Source organism: Sinocyclocheilus grahami, unplaced genomic scaffold, assembly GCF_001515645.1.
Source record: "Sinocyclocheilus grahami isolate Dianchi unplaced genomic scaffold, SAMN03320097.WGS_v1.1 scaffold33.1, whole genome shotgun sequence".
Taxonomy (NCBI): domain Eukaryota; kingdom Metazoa; phylum Chordata; class Actinopteri; order Cypriniformes; family Cyprinidae; genus Sinocyclocheilus; species Sinocyclocheilus grahami.
The window spans coordinates 2493633-2510621 of NW_015505212.1; the positions used below are offsets into that span (position 1 = coordinate 2493633).

The window sequence follows — 16989 nt, forward strand, 5'->3', positions numbered from 1 at the left end:
AAAAATGCCATTTCTGCCAAGAAACCTCCACACTCAAGTGGGTGATAAGAGTTCAATTTGCCTGTGCCCAGCAACCAGATTTGTAATTATTCAGGCAAGTCGCTAAAAATTTTTTTACGTTAACTCGTTCTTCAAATGGTCTCTTTGTCATGACAGTAATTGTTCTGACAAAGAAAACTGTCTGTAAAAAAAAAAGTTTAAAAAAAAAAGTTTGCACTAATGCACTTTAGCACCCCTCGCATAATTTTCCTAGATTCGCTCGCTGGACTGAAGAGAATGCAGAAGAAAGGGTAAGAGTGGAGAGAAAGGAGAGTATTTTAGATTTCTGCCCAGAGTTAGCGCCCATTGCCCGGGGTGCTTATTAGGGCCCTGTAAAGGGAAAGCACCACTGAGCGCTCAGCAGAGTGGAGCACGGCCCGGCGGAGGTAAATAAGTGGCACTCAAAATGTAAATCACATGCTGCTGACACCTTTGTCCCACATGAGAGTTATTTATAGGAACGGTGAGAGAGAGGTAGGAAGCGTTACAGAGATACAGTCAGGGATTGAGATGCTTTTTCTCAATTGTGAATTAAGAATGGGAACAAAGTAGGAAAGTTAGTGACTAATATTGCTTAGATTAATCTTGAGGTGCAAAAACCACCAGCAGAAGGGAACACGCTACACCGCATTCACGTCCACTCAGGCGACAAACTATCCTGTCATGAAGTGCAAGCCAAGGCACAGCAGGTGTAGATGAGTCACTGTATTAAGCGGCTCTCATGAACACCTGTCTGTTGTCTGGATGAATCAGGCCTTTTATCAGTCTAACTTTCTCAAAAGGCTCCAAAGCACAACTCAACCACATCCTCCTCCATATAGCCCTATCAAAATGACTCACCACTTCGTCTACAGAAACCAGCAGAACGGAGAGCTAAAGCTCATTATATGCCATCCTGCCCTCCGGCATCACCTGAAGGGTTCTCCATGCCTAAAGACCCAAGAGTTTGAGCCTTATCTACGGCTGATTGTTCTCCTTGTTTACTCAAAGGCACACCATTTGCTCAACTATGCAGGTAGACCAAACAAAAGAACAGCTTATTGTAATGTTGAACCCCAGTGGTAGCATGCTGGTAGGCCATTGTTTGAAAAGGTGGAAGGCCAGTTGCGATAACAAGGAAATTTTGGCTCTTCTTTTTTAAATAAAACTTGGTAAAACTGAGCAAGTAACTGCCACGTCTTTGCCACCATCAACTTGACCACAACCAGTCTGCAGTGTGTCTGCAACTCATCAAGGAGGAAGTTGTGTGGAGTCAAGAGTGACCCACTTTTATACCTGGAGTACAGTAAGCAGGTTTGAGGAGCTGGCTCATTTGGCAGAGAAAAGCAACATTAGACAAAAGTAACCTAAGGTGCATCCTATTTCTCACATTGTACTTCTGCACTATTCTATACCATTTAGTGTGGTGTTTGCCACACTACGAGCACCCTGATGTGCAACTGAGAAAACAAGGTGTTGAATGTTGAACATTTTATGCCCTAAACGGTCACAGCTTCCCTACATAGCTGAAGGAGAGGGACTAGTGGCAACATCACTTGCATTTTAATTTACACATTTAAGGCAATTCTTGTACAACTGTGCTAGTCAAATTACCTTTTGGTGATGTGTCAAGCAGAGACAGTTGCCGATGTGTTAAGCAGATTTCAACTTTATGCAAATGCATAATGATGTGATTCGGGCAACTACCAATAAAGAGTGGAGCTCACATGATACACTAACACCGTTAGATACTGCAGTCGAGAAAGAATACCTACTAACAACCAGGTGCAACTTGGTGACCTCCAACAATTCAATCTTTGTCAGTCCTTTTCTCCAAGAAGTGGGATACATCTATGTACTTAAGTGAAATTTAATTCATAGGATGAACATAAAGCTTGAAGATTGAGATGCTTTTTCTCAATTGTGAATTAAGAATGGGAACAAAGTAGGAAAGTTAGTGACTAATATTGCTTAGATTAATCTTGAGGTGCAAAAACCACCAGCAGAAGGGAACACGCTACACCGCATTCACGTCCACTCAGGCGACAAACTATCCTGTCATGAAGTGCAAGCCAAGGCACAGCAGGTGTAGATGAGTCACTGTATTAAGCGGCTCTCATGAACACCTGTCTGTTGTCTGGATGAATCAGGCCTTTTATCAGTCTAACTTTCTCAAAAGGCTCCAAAGCACAACTCAACCACATCCTCCTCCATATAGCCCTATCAAAATGACTCACCACTTCGTCTACAGAAACCAGCAGAACGGAGAGCTAAAGCTCATTATATGCCATCCTGCCCTCCGGCATCACCTGAAGGGTTCTCCATGCCTAAAGACCCAAGAGTTTGAGCCTTATCTACGGCTGATTGTTCTCCTTGTTTACTCAAAGGCACACCATTTGCTCAACTATGCAGGTAGACCAAACAAAAGAACAGCTTATTGTAATGTTGAACCCCAGTGGTAGCATGCTGGTAGGCCATTGTTTGAAAAGGTGGAAGGCCAGTTGCGATAACAAGGAAATTTTGGCTCTTCTTTTTTAAATAAAACTTGGTAAAACTGAGCAAGTAACTGCCACGTCTTTGCCACCATCAACTTGACCACAACCAGTCTGCAGTGTGTCTGCAACTCATCAAGGAGGAAGTTGTGTGGAGTCAAGAGTGACCCACTTTTATACCTGGAGTACAGTAAGCAGGTTTGAGGAGCTGGCTCATTTGGCAGAGAAAAGCAACATTAGACAAAAGTAACCTAAGGTGCATCCTATTTCTCACATTGTACTTCTGCACTATTCTATACCATTTAGTGTGGTGTTTGCCACACTACGAGCACCCTGATGTGCAACTGAGAAAACAAGGTGTTGAATGTTGAACATTTTATGCCCTAAACGGTCACAGCTTCCCTACATAGCTGAAGGAGAGGGACTAGTGGCAACATCACTTGCATTTTAATTTACACATTTAAGGCAATTCTTGTACAACTGTGCTAGTCAAATTACCTTTTGGTGATGTGTCAAGCAGAGACAGTTGCCGATGTGTTAAGCAGATTTCAACTTTATGCAAATGCATAATGATGTGATTCGGGCAACTACCAATAAAGAGTGGAGCTCACATGATACACTAACACCGTTAGATACTGCAGTCGAGAAAGAATACCTACTAACAACCAGGTGCAACTTGGTGACCTCCAACAATTCAATCTTTGTCAGTCCTTTTCTCCAAGAAGTGGGATACATCTATGTACTTAAGTGAAATTTAATTCATAGGATGAACATAAAGCTTGAAAGTAAAGCGGAACAAGGAAGCAATCATTGCTGGCCTATCTAGGGCAAAAGTCAAGGTGTTTGTAAGCATTAACAGCAGTGAGTTTCCTTATCAGATGTGTTACACACAGGAAGCTGAAGGCTTCCATTTCCTTTTTGATGATACAAATGCAAAGACAGAATAGATAGCAGCAACACAAGAACATTTGTGCAACACAAGAAAGCGCAAGAGAGCTGCAGAGAAAATTGAGATGCTTCGTCAACTGAGGTCCAAATTCCTGGATGTTGTTCAAAGTAGCACAGTTGGTCTATTAACAGGCACGCCGTTGACGATGCAGAACTCTGCTAAAGTAAACCTTGCAGAATACCATATTGTACAGTTAATATTGAAAGCTTGGGAACAAGGCTTTCAGTCCCTGACGAAACAAGCCTTATGGTGCTCAGGGTGTTTCACTGATCATCTTGCTGTATCAGGGCTGCCTCAAATCCATTAAGGCTGAAAGTGGAGTGGATATGTTTGTTCTTGCAATCACAAGCCTCGGAGCAAAACGTACCAGATTAGGGCATCAGGCCTGCATTCCTTCGGCTTGGGAGAATCACATGTGAAGCGTCACGGCACTGCCATTCTGACTGGCTCTGTCTGGAATCAGAAAAACTCGCAACGATGAGGATGGCCCCACAAGAACAAGAATGCAGGGATTCCGCTTTATACATTCCAGTGGTACCATCTTGCATTCTTTCTGTCTTCTGATGTCCGTTCCAATGGCATACAGCGGACAATGAGAGCAGAGAGGATGTCACATGGACAAGAGTGCAGGAAGATTATTTTAGACAACAGATTTTAGGTAACACTGGAGCTTTAGTGAGATTTTTCTTTTTTTACACAATCCGAAACCCCTTTCTGTGCAGAGTGAGCATTTGAGCACTATACTCCAATATTTATGAAGATGCAGGTGGACTGAATGTGCACTGAATTTTTTAGACTGCCTATCCTCTTCACATTTATATACACAATGAAACCAAGAGCAGAATTATCTACAAACAGTGGTGTGAAAAAAGTGTTGGCCACCTTCCTGATTTCTTATTTGTTTGCATGTTTGTCACACTTTAATGTTTCAGATCATCAAACAAATTTAAATATTAGTAAAAGATAACACAAGTGAACACAACATGCAGTTTTTAAATGAAGGTTTTTATTATTAAGGGAAAACAAAATCCAAAACTACATGGCCCTGTGTGAAAAAGTGTTTGCCCCCTAAACCTAATAACTGGTTGGGCCACCATTAGCAGCAACAACTGCAATCAAGCGTTTGCGTAAACTTGCAATGAGTCCGTTACAGCGCTGTGGAGTAATTTTGGTCCAGTCGTCTATGCAGAATTGTTGTAATTCAGCCACAGCATGTTGTGTTTACTTGTGTTATCTTTGACTAATATTTAAATTTGTTTGATGATCTGAAACATTAAAGTGTGACAAACAAAAAAAATAAGAAATCAGGAAGGGGGCCAACACTTTTTCACACCACTGTATGTGGTTTGGTGTGAAATATAATTTTGGTCAGACGGACGGCCATGAGTGCTCATCTCTCCTTTAACCCCACTAATCTATGTAGGGTCACAGACAGGTCATCATCACATGGGAACGTCCAGCAAGGCAGGAACCAGCCACCTAACTGTCACATTCCACACGGGAAAGGCAGATGACAGAAAATCTGCTGCGAGGGAAGGAATGTTGAAGGGTCAATGGGGAGTAGAAAGTAGTTTTATAAGGAAATGAAATCCCATTTTTCACAATTTCGGGTGAAATACACAAGAATAGTGTTCATCGAACAACAATTACTATCAAGTGGAGGTGTGTAACAGTCAACCGGAACAGATTTCTATCGAATTTCCTGGGTATACCTAGATCTATCAATTTTATATGTAATCATATATAAACGCAAAAACAAATTTTAATACAGTTCTGCTTGTGGATATCTAGAAAACTAGCTACTAAGCATTGCAAATCATCTTCTGAAGCTTGAATACCACCAACCTGGCATATTTATAACTAGTTCTCAAAATTACTCATTATATCATCCTGGTACTTTACAACCCGACTTGCTCTCTGAAGTTGCATAACTCAACCAATCAGATTAGAGCTTGCCAGATCATCAAAGTCTGTGTGCAATATTCACAAATCGTGCCTGTGCCATTTGAGATTCGGTATACAGTTACATGGGAAAGTCACTGTGACCGACATAGAGCATCAGTGTACAGTTGGGTACAACAGCTGAGCTGAGATTGTACCACACTTCTAGGTTTTTCATTCCTAAAGCACATGTGAGAGCTAGAACATTCCTTCAGGCCAACACTGCCCCACGACATTACCCAAAACTGTCTGCTCCAGTTCTGACCATGGAATGGAATGACAGCAGCAGATGAGGTGTTGCTATTTTTAGCTTGTAAATAGGGGAAGAAAATTGAAATTCTGGAAAAATTTTATTTTTTGAATGGACAAGTATTCCTGCAGCCTGCTTTAGGGTCACTGAGAGGTGTCCAGAATGATGTGTACTGCTGCAGAGGATGAGCTAAGTTTGCCTAAGCATCCTAAATTAAGTTAACCTCCGGCAGGAGAGGACGTCCTAGTTTTGCACCCACAACAGGGGGTTTAACACAGCCTTGGAATGACGTAAAAGACCCTGACAACCCAATAAACACCAGCTCTTGTTGATACAGCTCAGGCTACACCTCTAGTACTGCATTTATATAGGTGTGACAGAGCTAAAATATCCCTGACATTTAACAGAAACAGCCTGCCTCGGCTCCAATTAAACAAGACACATTCCTTCAGATTGAGTGAAGCACCATCGCATACCTGTAATGAGATTTGGAGAAGAGGAGAAAAAACAGCAGTTTCAGTAAATTCCAGACTTTCTTGGGAAAATTAGCATGCACGCACATTGGTCTGATGAAAGAAGAAACTCAGTTATAGCCAGGTCTGCCACATATCCTGACTTGCTTTATTTTTACAGACAACTTATGATATGATCTGCACATGAAATTGATCTAAACACTTCATAAGTCTGAGCTCTTAATTAACGAGAGATAAGCAGACTTGGCCCAAAACATACTTCACAGAAATATGTGAATGCAAATGCTTCAAGCTATGCAAGTTCAATTTCACACATCTATTTTACACTGTACTAAAAGATCATCAGGACTTTTTGTTAACCATTTCAGCCAAGCACTCCTGAAAAAGCAACCTACATATATATTAGGGATGCACCGATATGAAAACTTTGGCCGATACGATAACCGATTATTCTTTATTTTTGAAAGCCGATAACCGATATGTTGGCCGATAAATCTATATCCAAATTGTTATATACTTTTTGAGAGCCTGATTACAAAAAAGGTCTCATCATTAAAAGCCACATCCCAAACACTTCAACATAAGCAGCCTAGTTTGAACGGTGTACATTATTCTAATTCCCTGATTAAATGTAAGAATTTGACTCAAAAGACAATGGACACTTTTAGAAAAAATGGCTTTATAAAAGGTAAAAATGCCCATAAAATGCAAAAATCAGTTTAAACTTATTGGAAAAGATTAATTTCTATTAGTATGAACTGACCACCACACAGAATATGAAGAATATTAAAAACATTAGGAGTCAGCTGTCTTCGGCAGTCCTTAAGGTACCAGCACAATGACAGACTCAGCAAAATGTCGTCTAATTATCGTTATCGAGAAAATCCCAGAAAATATCGAGATATAATTTGTCAATATCGCACACCCCTATATATATATATATAAAAACTCAACTCTCCTACTTATCAAAATCCCCAAAAAAATCAGCTTGGTTTGTGGTTGGGTGAGGCAGACAATTCTAGAGAGAGACTCATTCAATCGAATGCCCCCCTCCTTAACGTTTTTTTGTCCTCTTTTAAAGCTGATGTCCTGCCACAAGAATCCAGAGAATGCAAACGTGAAACAGCCACTGAAATCTGGGAGGAGTTGCGGGTCCAAGCAGCCCACTCAGAGTCTGCAAAAAGCCACTTCAAGAGCAGCCTCTAAGATGCTTGTCATACAGGATACAAGGTTTACATGCTTCCAAATCTAGGGTACACTACGTCATTGGGTCCTTTTAAAAAGAATGAAATCACAGAATGAAAAACTGTACCCAGAGCCTTTGGAACAGTCAGAATCAATCTGACAATAACTGCAATGAATTTGATTAACTTATCAGCATATTATGCACGTAACTGGACTACACATTTTTACTGATTAGCACCCCTATTAGAAATATGAGCATTAAATGATGATGAAGCACAACTCACAACAAATGAGAATAGAGGTCGACCGATTAATCGGCCGATTTTGGGCATTTTTTAATTAATCGGCATCGGCTGATTGTGCTGCAAATTAGGCCGATTTATAGGCAGGCGCATCTGCGGGCAGCTAAGCGTTGTTGCGGAAAGCCAGAGAATCTCTCTCTGCGTGAGACGGAGCAGCTCACACTCTGCAGCCGCTTCTTGTTCACACACAGATTCAGCTAATGATGGCAGGACACTCTTAAGCAGTTATGAGCAGCAGGCTGTGTAATATGTGTGAACTCTTTTATTTTTGTTATCACTTGGCCATTTGACTTATAGAAGTGTCCAGTGTTTCCCATACATTGAGTTATTTGTGGCGGCTCGTCACAACAGACGGACCGCCACAAATAGATTTTCCAAAAGGCTTATACTTCCTTGAATAAACTGAGCACTGCACGTTTCAAAATTAAAATGCAGCGCGGGTGTTTTTATATGAATGTATCTGTGAAAACAACCGACCGTTTTCAGAAAAGCTTCTATGTCATTTTCATTTCGTCTTTCCTGTAATGCCTGATAAAGTAGCGCTTATTTTAATTACAGCCGTTACTGAGGAAACCGCTATATCTCTGCTCCAACAGCGCCTCCTGCTGGTAGGGAATGAATTTGCATTTGCAAGTCTGTGAGAAACACTGGTGTCTGTCAGCAAACATAAACAAAAAGCATGCTTCAGAACTGTTTCGAGTAGGAGCTTAGGTTTTGAGCCATGAATTATTACTCTGAATTAGGCTACTACTACCATTACTATCTTGTATCCTGCAATAATCATTTACTCAAACTCACTTTTAGGAGATGAAGGGGAAGAAAAAAAAAAAAAAAAACAAAATCGGCCAAACATATCGGCCAAAAAATTAGGGATGCACGATATATCGGCCACCATATCGGTATCGGCCGATAAATGCATCATTTTGTACATATATAAGTTGTAATATTATGTTTGTTGTATTAATATTAATCTCAGGATGCATTTCCTTGAGTTAAATAAGCTGCCAGCAAAACGCTTCAGTTTACCATGTTCAACGGCTGCTATTTAAAACAGTGGTATTCATTTGTTACTTTTTCAAAATCATTGATACATTATTAATAACAACAACCACTTGTATTTTTCTCTTATTATTTTCATCAACAATATGGTTTAGTAATTAAAATCATTTAATTATTGTCCGTGCAGAGGCTATTCTGTTTTATTTATCTGTGGCGCATTCATTTTGATTCTTTACACGTGTAATGATGTCCAGTGACTTGTTTGCATTATTTATGCATAATTTTATTTATTTGTAAGACTTTTTTATGACTAAATTTGGTAATGGGAGAGTAAAAATATTTTTAAAACGTACACCGTTCAAACTAGGCTGCTTATGTTGAAGTGTTTGGGATGTGGCTTTTAATGATGAGACCTTTTTTGTAATCAGGCTCTCAAAAAGTATATAACAATTTGGATATAGATTTATCGGCCAACATATCGGTTAGGGATGCACCGATATGAAAATTTTGGCCGATACCGAGAACCGATTATTCTTTATTTTTGAAAACCGATAACCGATATGTTGGCCGATAAATCTATATCCAAATTGTTATATACTTTCTGAGAGCCTGATTACAAAAAAGGTCTCATCATTAAAAGCCACATCCCAAACACTTCAACATAAGCAGCCTAGTTTGAACGGTGTACATTTTAAAAATATTTTTACTCTCCCATTACCAAATTTAGTCATAAAAAAGCCTTACAAATAAATAAAATTATGCATAAATAATGCAAACAAGTCACTGGACATCATTACACATGTAAAGAATCAAAATGAATGCGCCATAGATCAATAAAACGGAATAGCCTCTGCACGGACAATAATTAAATGATTTTAATTACTAAACCATATTGTTGATGAAAATAATAAGAGAAAAATACAAGTGGTTGTTGTTATTAATAATATATCAATGATTTTGAAAAAGTAACAAATTAATACCACTGTTTTAAATAGCAGCCATTGAGCTGCAGCTCAAGCTGAAGCTGAAGAGCTGAATGAACACGGTAAACTGAAGCGTTTTGCTGGCAGCTTATTTAACTCAAGGAAATGCATCCTGAGATTAATATTAATACAACATAAACATAATATTACAACTTATATATGAAATGACAAATGACGCAGTTATTGCATGCTATAGTCAGAATGTGTGATCCTGTTGTGGATGCGCTCTTCCCATAACAACGCGCTGAAACACGGCAACTAAACCCAAAGAATTCACAACGTTTTATTATAATAATGTTCTCATTAGAATGTTATATACACGACATTCCCAATCATAGTTATTAATGTTGTGCACTGCTGTTTGAGCTGCGTGCGCTGAGCTAAAGATGATCACCGGTAAACTGAAGCGCTCTTTTAACTTAACCAAACGCATTCTATATGAGATAAATCAGATATACATCAAATAAACACAATATTACAACGTACAATTGCACAAAAGGCTGCAAACGAACAGCGCGCATCTGAAGTGTCTCTGAAGGAAATAATGCATTATTTATCGGCTTTAAGATATCGGCCAAATTTTCTTATCAGGCCGATACCGATAACAGAAAAAATGAGCAGATATGGGCCGATACCGATCTGGTGGCCGATATATCGTGCATCCCTAAAAAATACAACTGTTAGTTCATGTTAGCTCAGGTCCTTTAAACAATATGAACAAATACGACGTTTGAGTTTAATAATGTATTAGTAAATGTTGAAATTAACTAAGATTAATGAAGGTTTTAGAAGTATTTTCATTCTTAGTTCATGTTTACTATGCAGTTAATTAATATTAACAAACAGAATATTATTGTAAACTGCTACCACAATACTAAAATAACACAGGTTTGTAATAACTAGCTAGTATTGCTGATAAAAGCATTCTCCGCAATCTTTCTTTCCAGTTTGTAAATCCTGCACTGCAAAAAAAAAAATGTTTTTTTTGTCTTGTTTCCAGCCAGAATATCTAAAAATTCTTAAATCAAGAAGGACAAATTATTGTCTGGTTTTCAGAAAAAACATGTCAAAATTAAGTGAGTTTTTGCCTGAAACAAGCAAAATAATCTGCCAATGGGGTAAACAAAATAATCTTGTTTTCTGTTTGAAATAAGATTATTGTGTTTGTTCTAAGCAAAAACTCACTTAATTTTGACATGTTTTTTAAGCGCGCATCCACAACAGGATCACACATTCTGACTATAGCATGCAATAACTGCGTCATTTGTCATTTCATATATAAGTTGTAATATTATGTTTATGTTGTATTAATATTAATCTCAGGATGCATTTCCTTGAGTTAAATAAGCTGCCAGCAAAATGCTTCAGTTTACCGTGTTCATTCAGCTCTTCAGCTTCAGCACGCGCAGCTCAACGGCTGCTATTTAAAACAGTGGTATTAATTTGTTACTTTTTCAAAATCATTGATATATTATTAATAACAACAACCACTTGTATTTTTCTCTTATTATTTTCATCAACAATATGGTTTAGTAATTAAAATCATTTAATTATTGTCCGTGCAGAGGCTATTCTGTTTTATTTATCTGTGGCGCATTCATTTTGATTCTTTACACGTGTAATGATGTCCAGTGACTTGTTTGCATTATTTATGCATTATTTTATTTATTTGTAAGACTTTGACTAAATTTGGTAATGGGAGAGTAAAAATATTTTTAAAATGTACACCGTTCAAACTAGGCTGCTTATGTTGAAGTGTTTGGGATGTGACTTTTAATGATGAGACCTTTTTTGTAATCAGGCTCTCAAAAAATATATAACAATTTGGATATAGATTTATCGGCCAACATATCGGTTATCGGCTTTCAAAAATAAAGAATAATCGGTTATCGGTATCGGCCAAAATGTTCATATCGGTGCATCCCTACAAAAAATATATCGGCATCATATATCGGCCATCGGCTGCCCTGATTTCTAAATATCTGCATCGGCCAGTGAAAAACCCATGTCGGTCGACCTCTAAATGAGAACAAATGGGGTCAGTAGGGTGAAGGTAATTGAGGGCGAGACTGAATGGTAAAAGCACTTTGTGTGTGTGTGTGTGTGCGCGTGTAAACAGCATCTTAAGAGGCTTATTGAATAAAATGAGGGGCAGTTAGGACAAGGGGCTGAGGTGAGCAGTGAAACGTGAGGAATTTACTGCCCTCCCATTGTGACCTTTAACACACTTACACTACGTACAAAACCATAGGCACAGAGAGACAATGGTGACAAAGAAAGTCTGCAAGAGATCAAACCAGATTTTCCTCACAAGTCTTAAAACTTGAATTATACTGTTACATATCACATGCTATAGACCAGGATCTCAAAGAGGAGATGAGCCCAAGTTGCAGGAGAGGGCTTCAACAAGTCTCAGCAAGCAAAAAAAACTCCATGTCAGAGACAGACAAGCAGCTGCATGAGATTACGCATTCTTTTGGGAGGAGTACAAGCTGCTTTATGTTACCTGTGAAGTATTTACAGTGGATCTGGTCTTTTAAAGAGTTACTATGCAGGCAATAAGCTGCAAAAACAGGTAATTCAACAATGTCATGGTAAAAAATTAAATGCCTCAAAAGTTTCAAATACTTCACAGAGCAAATATCAAGTTATCACATGGAGAGAGGGTGAGGGGAACTGACAGACTCAGTTGTAAGAAATAGATTATGAATCTAGTGAGAAGTGAAACCGCAACAGCCTCCAAACTTGAGCTGAAAGCAAGAAAGAACCTCTTTAAGCAAAGAGCTGTCAGAGTATGCACACATTTTCTGCTTTGCATACACTTTTCTGTCATTGTGTAACTGTAGAGGTTTAAAAAAAGATTATCTTGGAAAAAAACATCAGATTCACATTAAGAAAGATAAAACAGTGCAAGTGAAACTTAATGCCAATCAGATAGCATCTCACAATGGCCCTCAGTATATTTCCATTTACGATGACATCTTTTTTTCTTCCAGCCCGTGTAAGACACAATGGATAAACACACATACACACGGGCCAGTACTGTAAACGAGGAAGGAGATCAGTGCTTGCAAATGAAGGAAGCATTGCTCCTGGCTTTGTCTTTCTCACTCCTTTGGAAAAAAAATGGATTTCAACAATGAAAAGGGAAACGGCTGTGGCTGGGATCCATGGGATTGGATTTCTTCCTCAACTGTTCCCCTAACATCCTCTGCATTATTCACAGATGATGACATTCTCTCTGGGGCATGTCTCTTTTAAACCGACCCGGAGTTAAGGCACCTCCTGCACAAATTCCTGCACTGTGATATCTCACAGCTAGCATGTGGTGATAAGGCTGATGGTGCGAAAGCCGCACGGTTTTAAATAGTTTAGGGTCAAAAACCTCAGCATGCCAACAACTTGCATCTAGATCAGAGTATACATTTGTGAAGTGAGTCAATGTATGGACATAAGACCCTGTGTGAGTGTGTGTGTGCATGTGTTTAGACAACTAATTGTAAGCGGTTTCCATTGCTGGAAAAGCTCATGAAGAAAAGAGTGATGTGTGATGTGTGGTGTGTGGAGAAGTGGATGCGGAGCAGCTTACACACCATTAGGGTAATAAACTGGGTAAGGGAATGTTAGAGTGAAAATGAGAGAATGAACAAGAACCAGAAAGAAGAAATTGTGAATGCTACTCTGCTTTCACCAATGCACATCGGTTAAATCCCCTCATCCTGGCAGCATCGATGTGACGTCACTGACACCATCCGCGCTTACATTCCAGAGTCTTCCACCCCACCCGCACTGCATATTTTGCACACTTTCATCCGTATGTGCTTTGACATGTTTATGTATGGTTTTAAATCTATGAGATCTTGGGAGGAATTACTAATAGTCTGATTATCAGTCTGACCGGTGTGTATAACAGTTCAGTTTATGCACATGGACCTTCACCAGGCAACTAACAACAATCCATCTTTATCGGTGTGCAGTTATACTTGCTCCACGAAAGGCCCATACTGAGTAGAAACCAGATACCAGGACAAACACAGAGGGTCTTGTGATATTTAGAGGAAACACTCTAGCCTGTATGTAATGAGATTCAACTGAGTTTCACTTGCCAAGACCCAATTTGTCAGATTTAGATGTCAAGGTGTTATTAAAAGAAAAAAAGAAAATTCTGGCCTAATGTAACTCTACTCATGGTATGAAACTAAAATAGCTCTGTCATGTTGAACAAAGTAAAATCTTGCAATGGTATGGAAGTAACAAACCTCAGTCTTCAAGGTGTCTGTGCCATTAAATCAGATATGTTATTATTTAGGTAAGTTATTGTTAACATATTGACGTTAACTAACACGCTCTGCCATGACAGTCAAAAGCAAAAACTTGCAGTGGTTCTCAACAAGGAGGCCGCAGAATTACCTAAAATTATTTAAATTAAAAGATTATTATTAATATACTTTGTATTAATATTAAAATAATTTATTGAAGAACATGCCGTTCTTGAAACTTCTGGAATCACACACACACAAAAAAAGAAATTCAGGGGGCTTCGGTTCAAAAAGATCGAAAACCACTGCGCTAACACGATAGTGCCCCTTGTGGCAGTGCTGAAAATGCAACAAGTTCACATTTTAAATTTGCAGTCTGACACATTTTTGAATGCAACTATGAACAACATAAATCAAGCTAACATCCGCATTCAAGAAAAATATGAATGTAAAAACTTCCTGATATGCAAGTTTGACTTTATCAGGAATTCATATGACAATACAATTGTGCTTTGCATTCTCAGCATTGCTGCAAGCGGTGCTATAGGTTGTACAAGCGTAAAAATATCTTCATTTTGTCTTTCATGTCAACCACTGTAATGGCAGAGCAACGGTTTGAAGAGAACTTTGCTGACTCAGTTGGTTAACATGTCGGCATGTTCACAGCTAACTGTCTGAATAAGCATGTACAACAAGACCATCCATGACAGGATCACCTATATACAATAGGCCTATGTTTTGGGCCTAACCTAAAACTTCACCAAAGTTGTTCTTCACCCACATCCTGTAGGGGCACCATAAGAACCATGACCACAAAATGGCATAAACAAGTTACACCAACCTAACTTCCTGTTGTAAGTCTGGCACTCTTTCTTGAATCGATCTTACTGTTGTGTTTCACAGGAGCATTTTCAAGCCTTTGGTCAACCGCAAAAAGTGTTCACATCAAACAACAAAGGCATCTTCTGCAATTAATGAAGGCTGAACACTGTTGCAGAGGTTGATAACATGGTAGCTTCTTACCTGAAGTTCACACCACGCTACTTCCACCGTTGTCTCCGTGTCCAAACCCTTGTAGACGGTTTTGAACGAGCCGCGTCCAATCTCGATGTCAAATTTGAGGAAACGCCCATCAGGTGAGGTGCCCACAGCTTTGGTTTCCACTTCTTCGTCCTCCTGAACCTTTTTCTCAGCCTCCCTCTGCTCAGCTTCAGCACGGGCCTTCGCCACCCCTCTCTCCTCCTCTTCACGTTTGTCTGCTACTCCGCTCTCCTGCTCCTTGTCACCCACATCGCTGGGCTCCGTCTCTGCCATCCCAAGGGCCTCGATCTGCCTCACACCCACATCCTGCACAGATGGGCTCTGTACCTCCACAATCCCATCAACCCCAGCAGCTCTTCCATCCTCTGCATGTTCTTCCAATAGGACACCCGAAACACCCACTTGGGTGTCAATGGTAACATCAGGGGCCGAACCCAGCACTGCAGGCACAACAAACTGCTCACAGTCCGGAGGCGAGTTGAGGATGCAGGCTTTGCTGGGCAAGTCGAGGGCTGTGGCATTGGAGTCACAGATGACACTACGCCTAAAAAATCTGTGCTCAGCCGTCTTCAGATCTTTATCCATGGTGTGGCGTCGTTTTCTGACCTCCGTGTCTAGCTTCTCACCCACCAGTGAGTCCGAACCGGAGCCATTCACATTCTTTGGAGGTGGAGGGGCCAAGAAGGTCACCACCTTGTTGGGATTTTCCGACGACATCTCTCCAGGAAAAAAAAATTACATTTATAAATAAATTATTATGAAAAAAACTCAAATGTAAACCTTCACCTGCAAAAATGTCTTCTTTCTGCGGCACAAAAAAAGCCTATGAGAAAAAGTAATAAAAGCTCACGTGAACCACAGAGTTTGCTGGAAGGCCCCCTCCGTGGGGTATTCCTTACTAACAGTTACTCTTACAGTGTAAGGGGCCAGAGCCCAAGAGAGGAGGTGTTCTTTTATAAACGTAAAAGAACAAGACACAGTCACTGAGAGGCAAGCACTGATGGTGACAGACAAAAACTGTCAAATCCACTTCATCCATCCTGCAGCGACCCAGAGACAGCCGTCATTGGGCATAAGAAAGGCCTATGAAAAAAGTAATAAAAGCTCACGTGAACCACAGAGTTTGCTGGAAGGCCCCCTCCGTGGGGTATTCCTTACTAACAGTTACTCTTACAGTGTAAGGGGCCAGAGCCCAAGAGAGGAGGTGTTCTTTTATAAACGTAAAAGAACAAGACACAGTCACTGAGAGGCAAGCACTGATGGTGACAGACAAAAACTGTCAGATCCACTTCATCCATCCTGCAGTGACCCGGAGACAGCCGTCATTGGGCATAAGGGACCGCAAGAGGGAAAGGGCAAGAGCCTTGATATTCTTCAGACCTTCAGAGTGCAGGAGACCTGGCTCCGAAACCCAAAAACCAGGTCCAGGTTTACTGCAAGAGACATATAAAGACATATTAATTGCACACTCAAGTTTATTTTTCCTGGTTCAAAAGCCGTTCTCCATTTTAATAAGCATTTTAACAATTATAATAACAGCACCACTTCACTTAGAAATAATAAATATTAGCCTACGTTTCAACTAAAGACATATAAACAGCACTAAATTTTCAGTATTACGTTTGAAGGAGCTAAAGGTTGACATTAAAAGCAAACATAAGCTACTTCGACTTCGAAACCTTTTGCTAACTTCGGTTTTCTGTGCGTGTGACTGCTGGGCTTTCGTCAGGTGTTCAGTTTCAATCGTATAAATATATATATATATATATATAAAAAAAAATAATAATAATAATAAAATGTTGTGCCTCAAAATGTCAACAAAACTAAACCATGTAATGGAGACGGGTCGCCCTGGTTACACGGGGTGGCAAGCTGAGATTTGGGGGGATTTTTTTTATTATTATTTTTTTTTTGCGCAATTCTCCAGCAAAGACAAGCACACAACCCAGTCGATTTCTGTCGTATTTTGCATTTATGACGCATTTAAATGATTAAAAGTTTCCAGCGATGCTTTTAAAAAGTTGCCAAGTAACGGCGAACGTTAGTTCTCCGGGTCTCGAGCTCATTCTTAAAATAACGCCGCGCGCGTTTAATCGC

General features: G+C 39.7%; 1 protein-coding gene across 1 annotated transcript in view; it reads right to left on the reverse strand.

Annotated features, from left to right (window-relative positions):
- LOC107581270 (serine/threonine-protein kinase WNK1-like) overlaps positions 1 to 15960 on the reverse strand; it is a 73116-nt gene extending 57156 nt beyond the window's left edge. The window contains exon 1 of the mRNA XM_016266772.1: positions 14875 to 15960. Within this exon, the coding sequence (XP_016122258.1) occupies positions 14875 to 15609 (735 nt within the window). The 5' untranslated portion in view covers positions 15610 to 15960. The remainder of the gene's footprint in view (positions 1 to 14874) is intronic.
- Positions 15961 to 16989: the final 1029 nt, after the last annotated feature.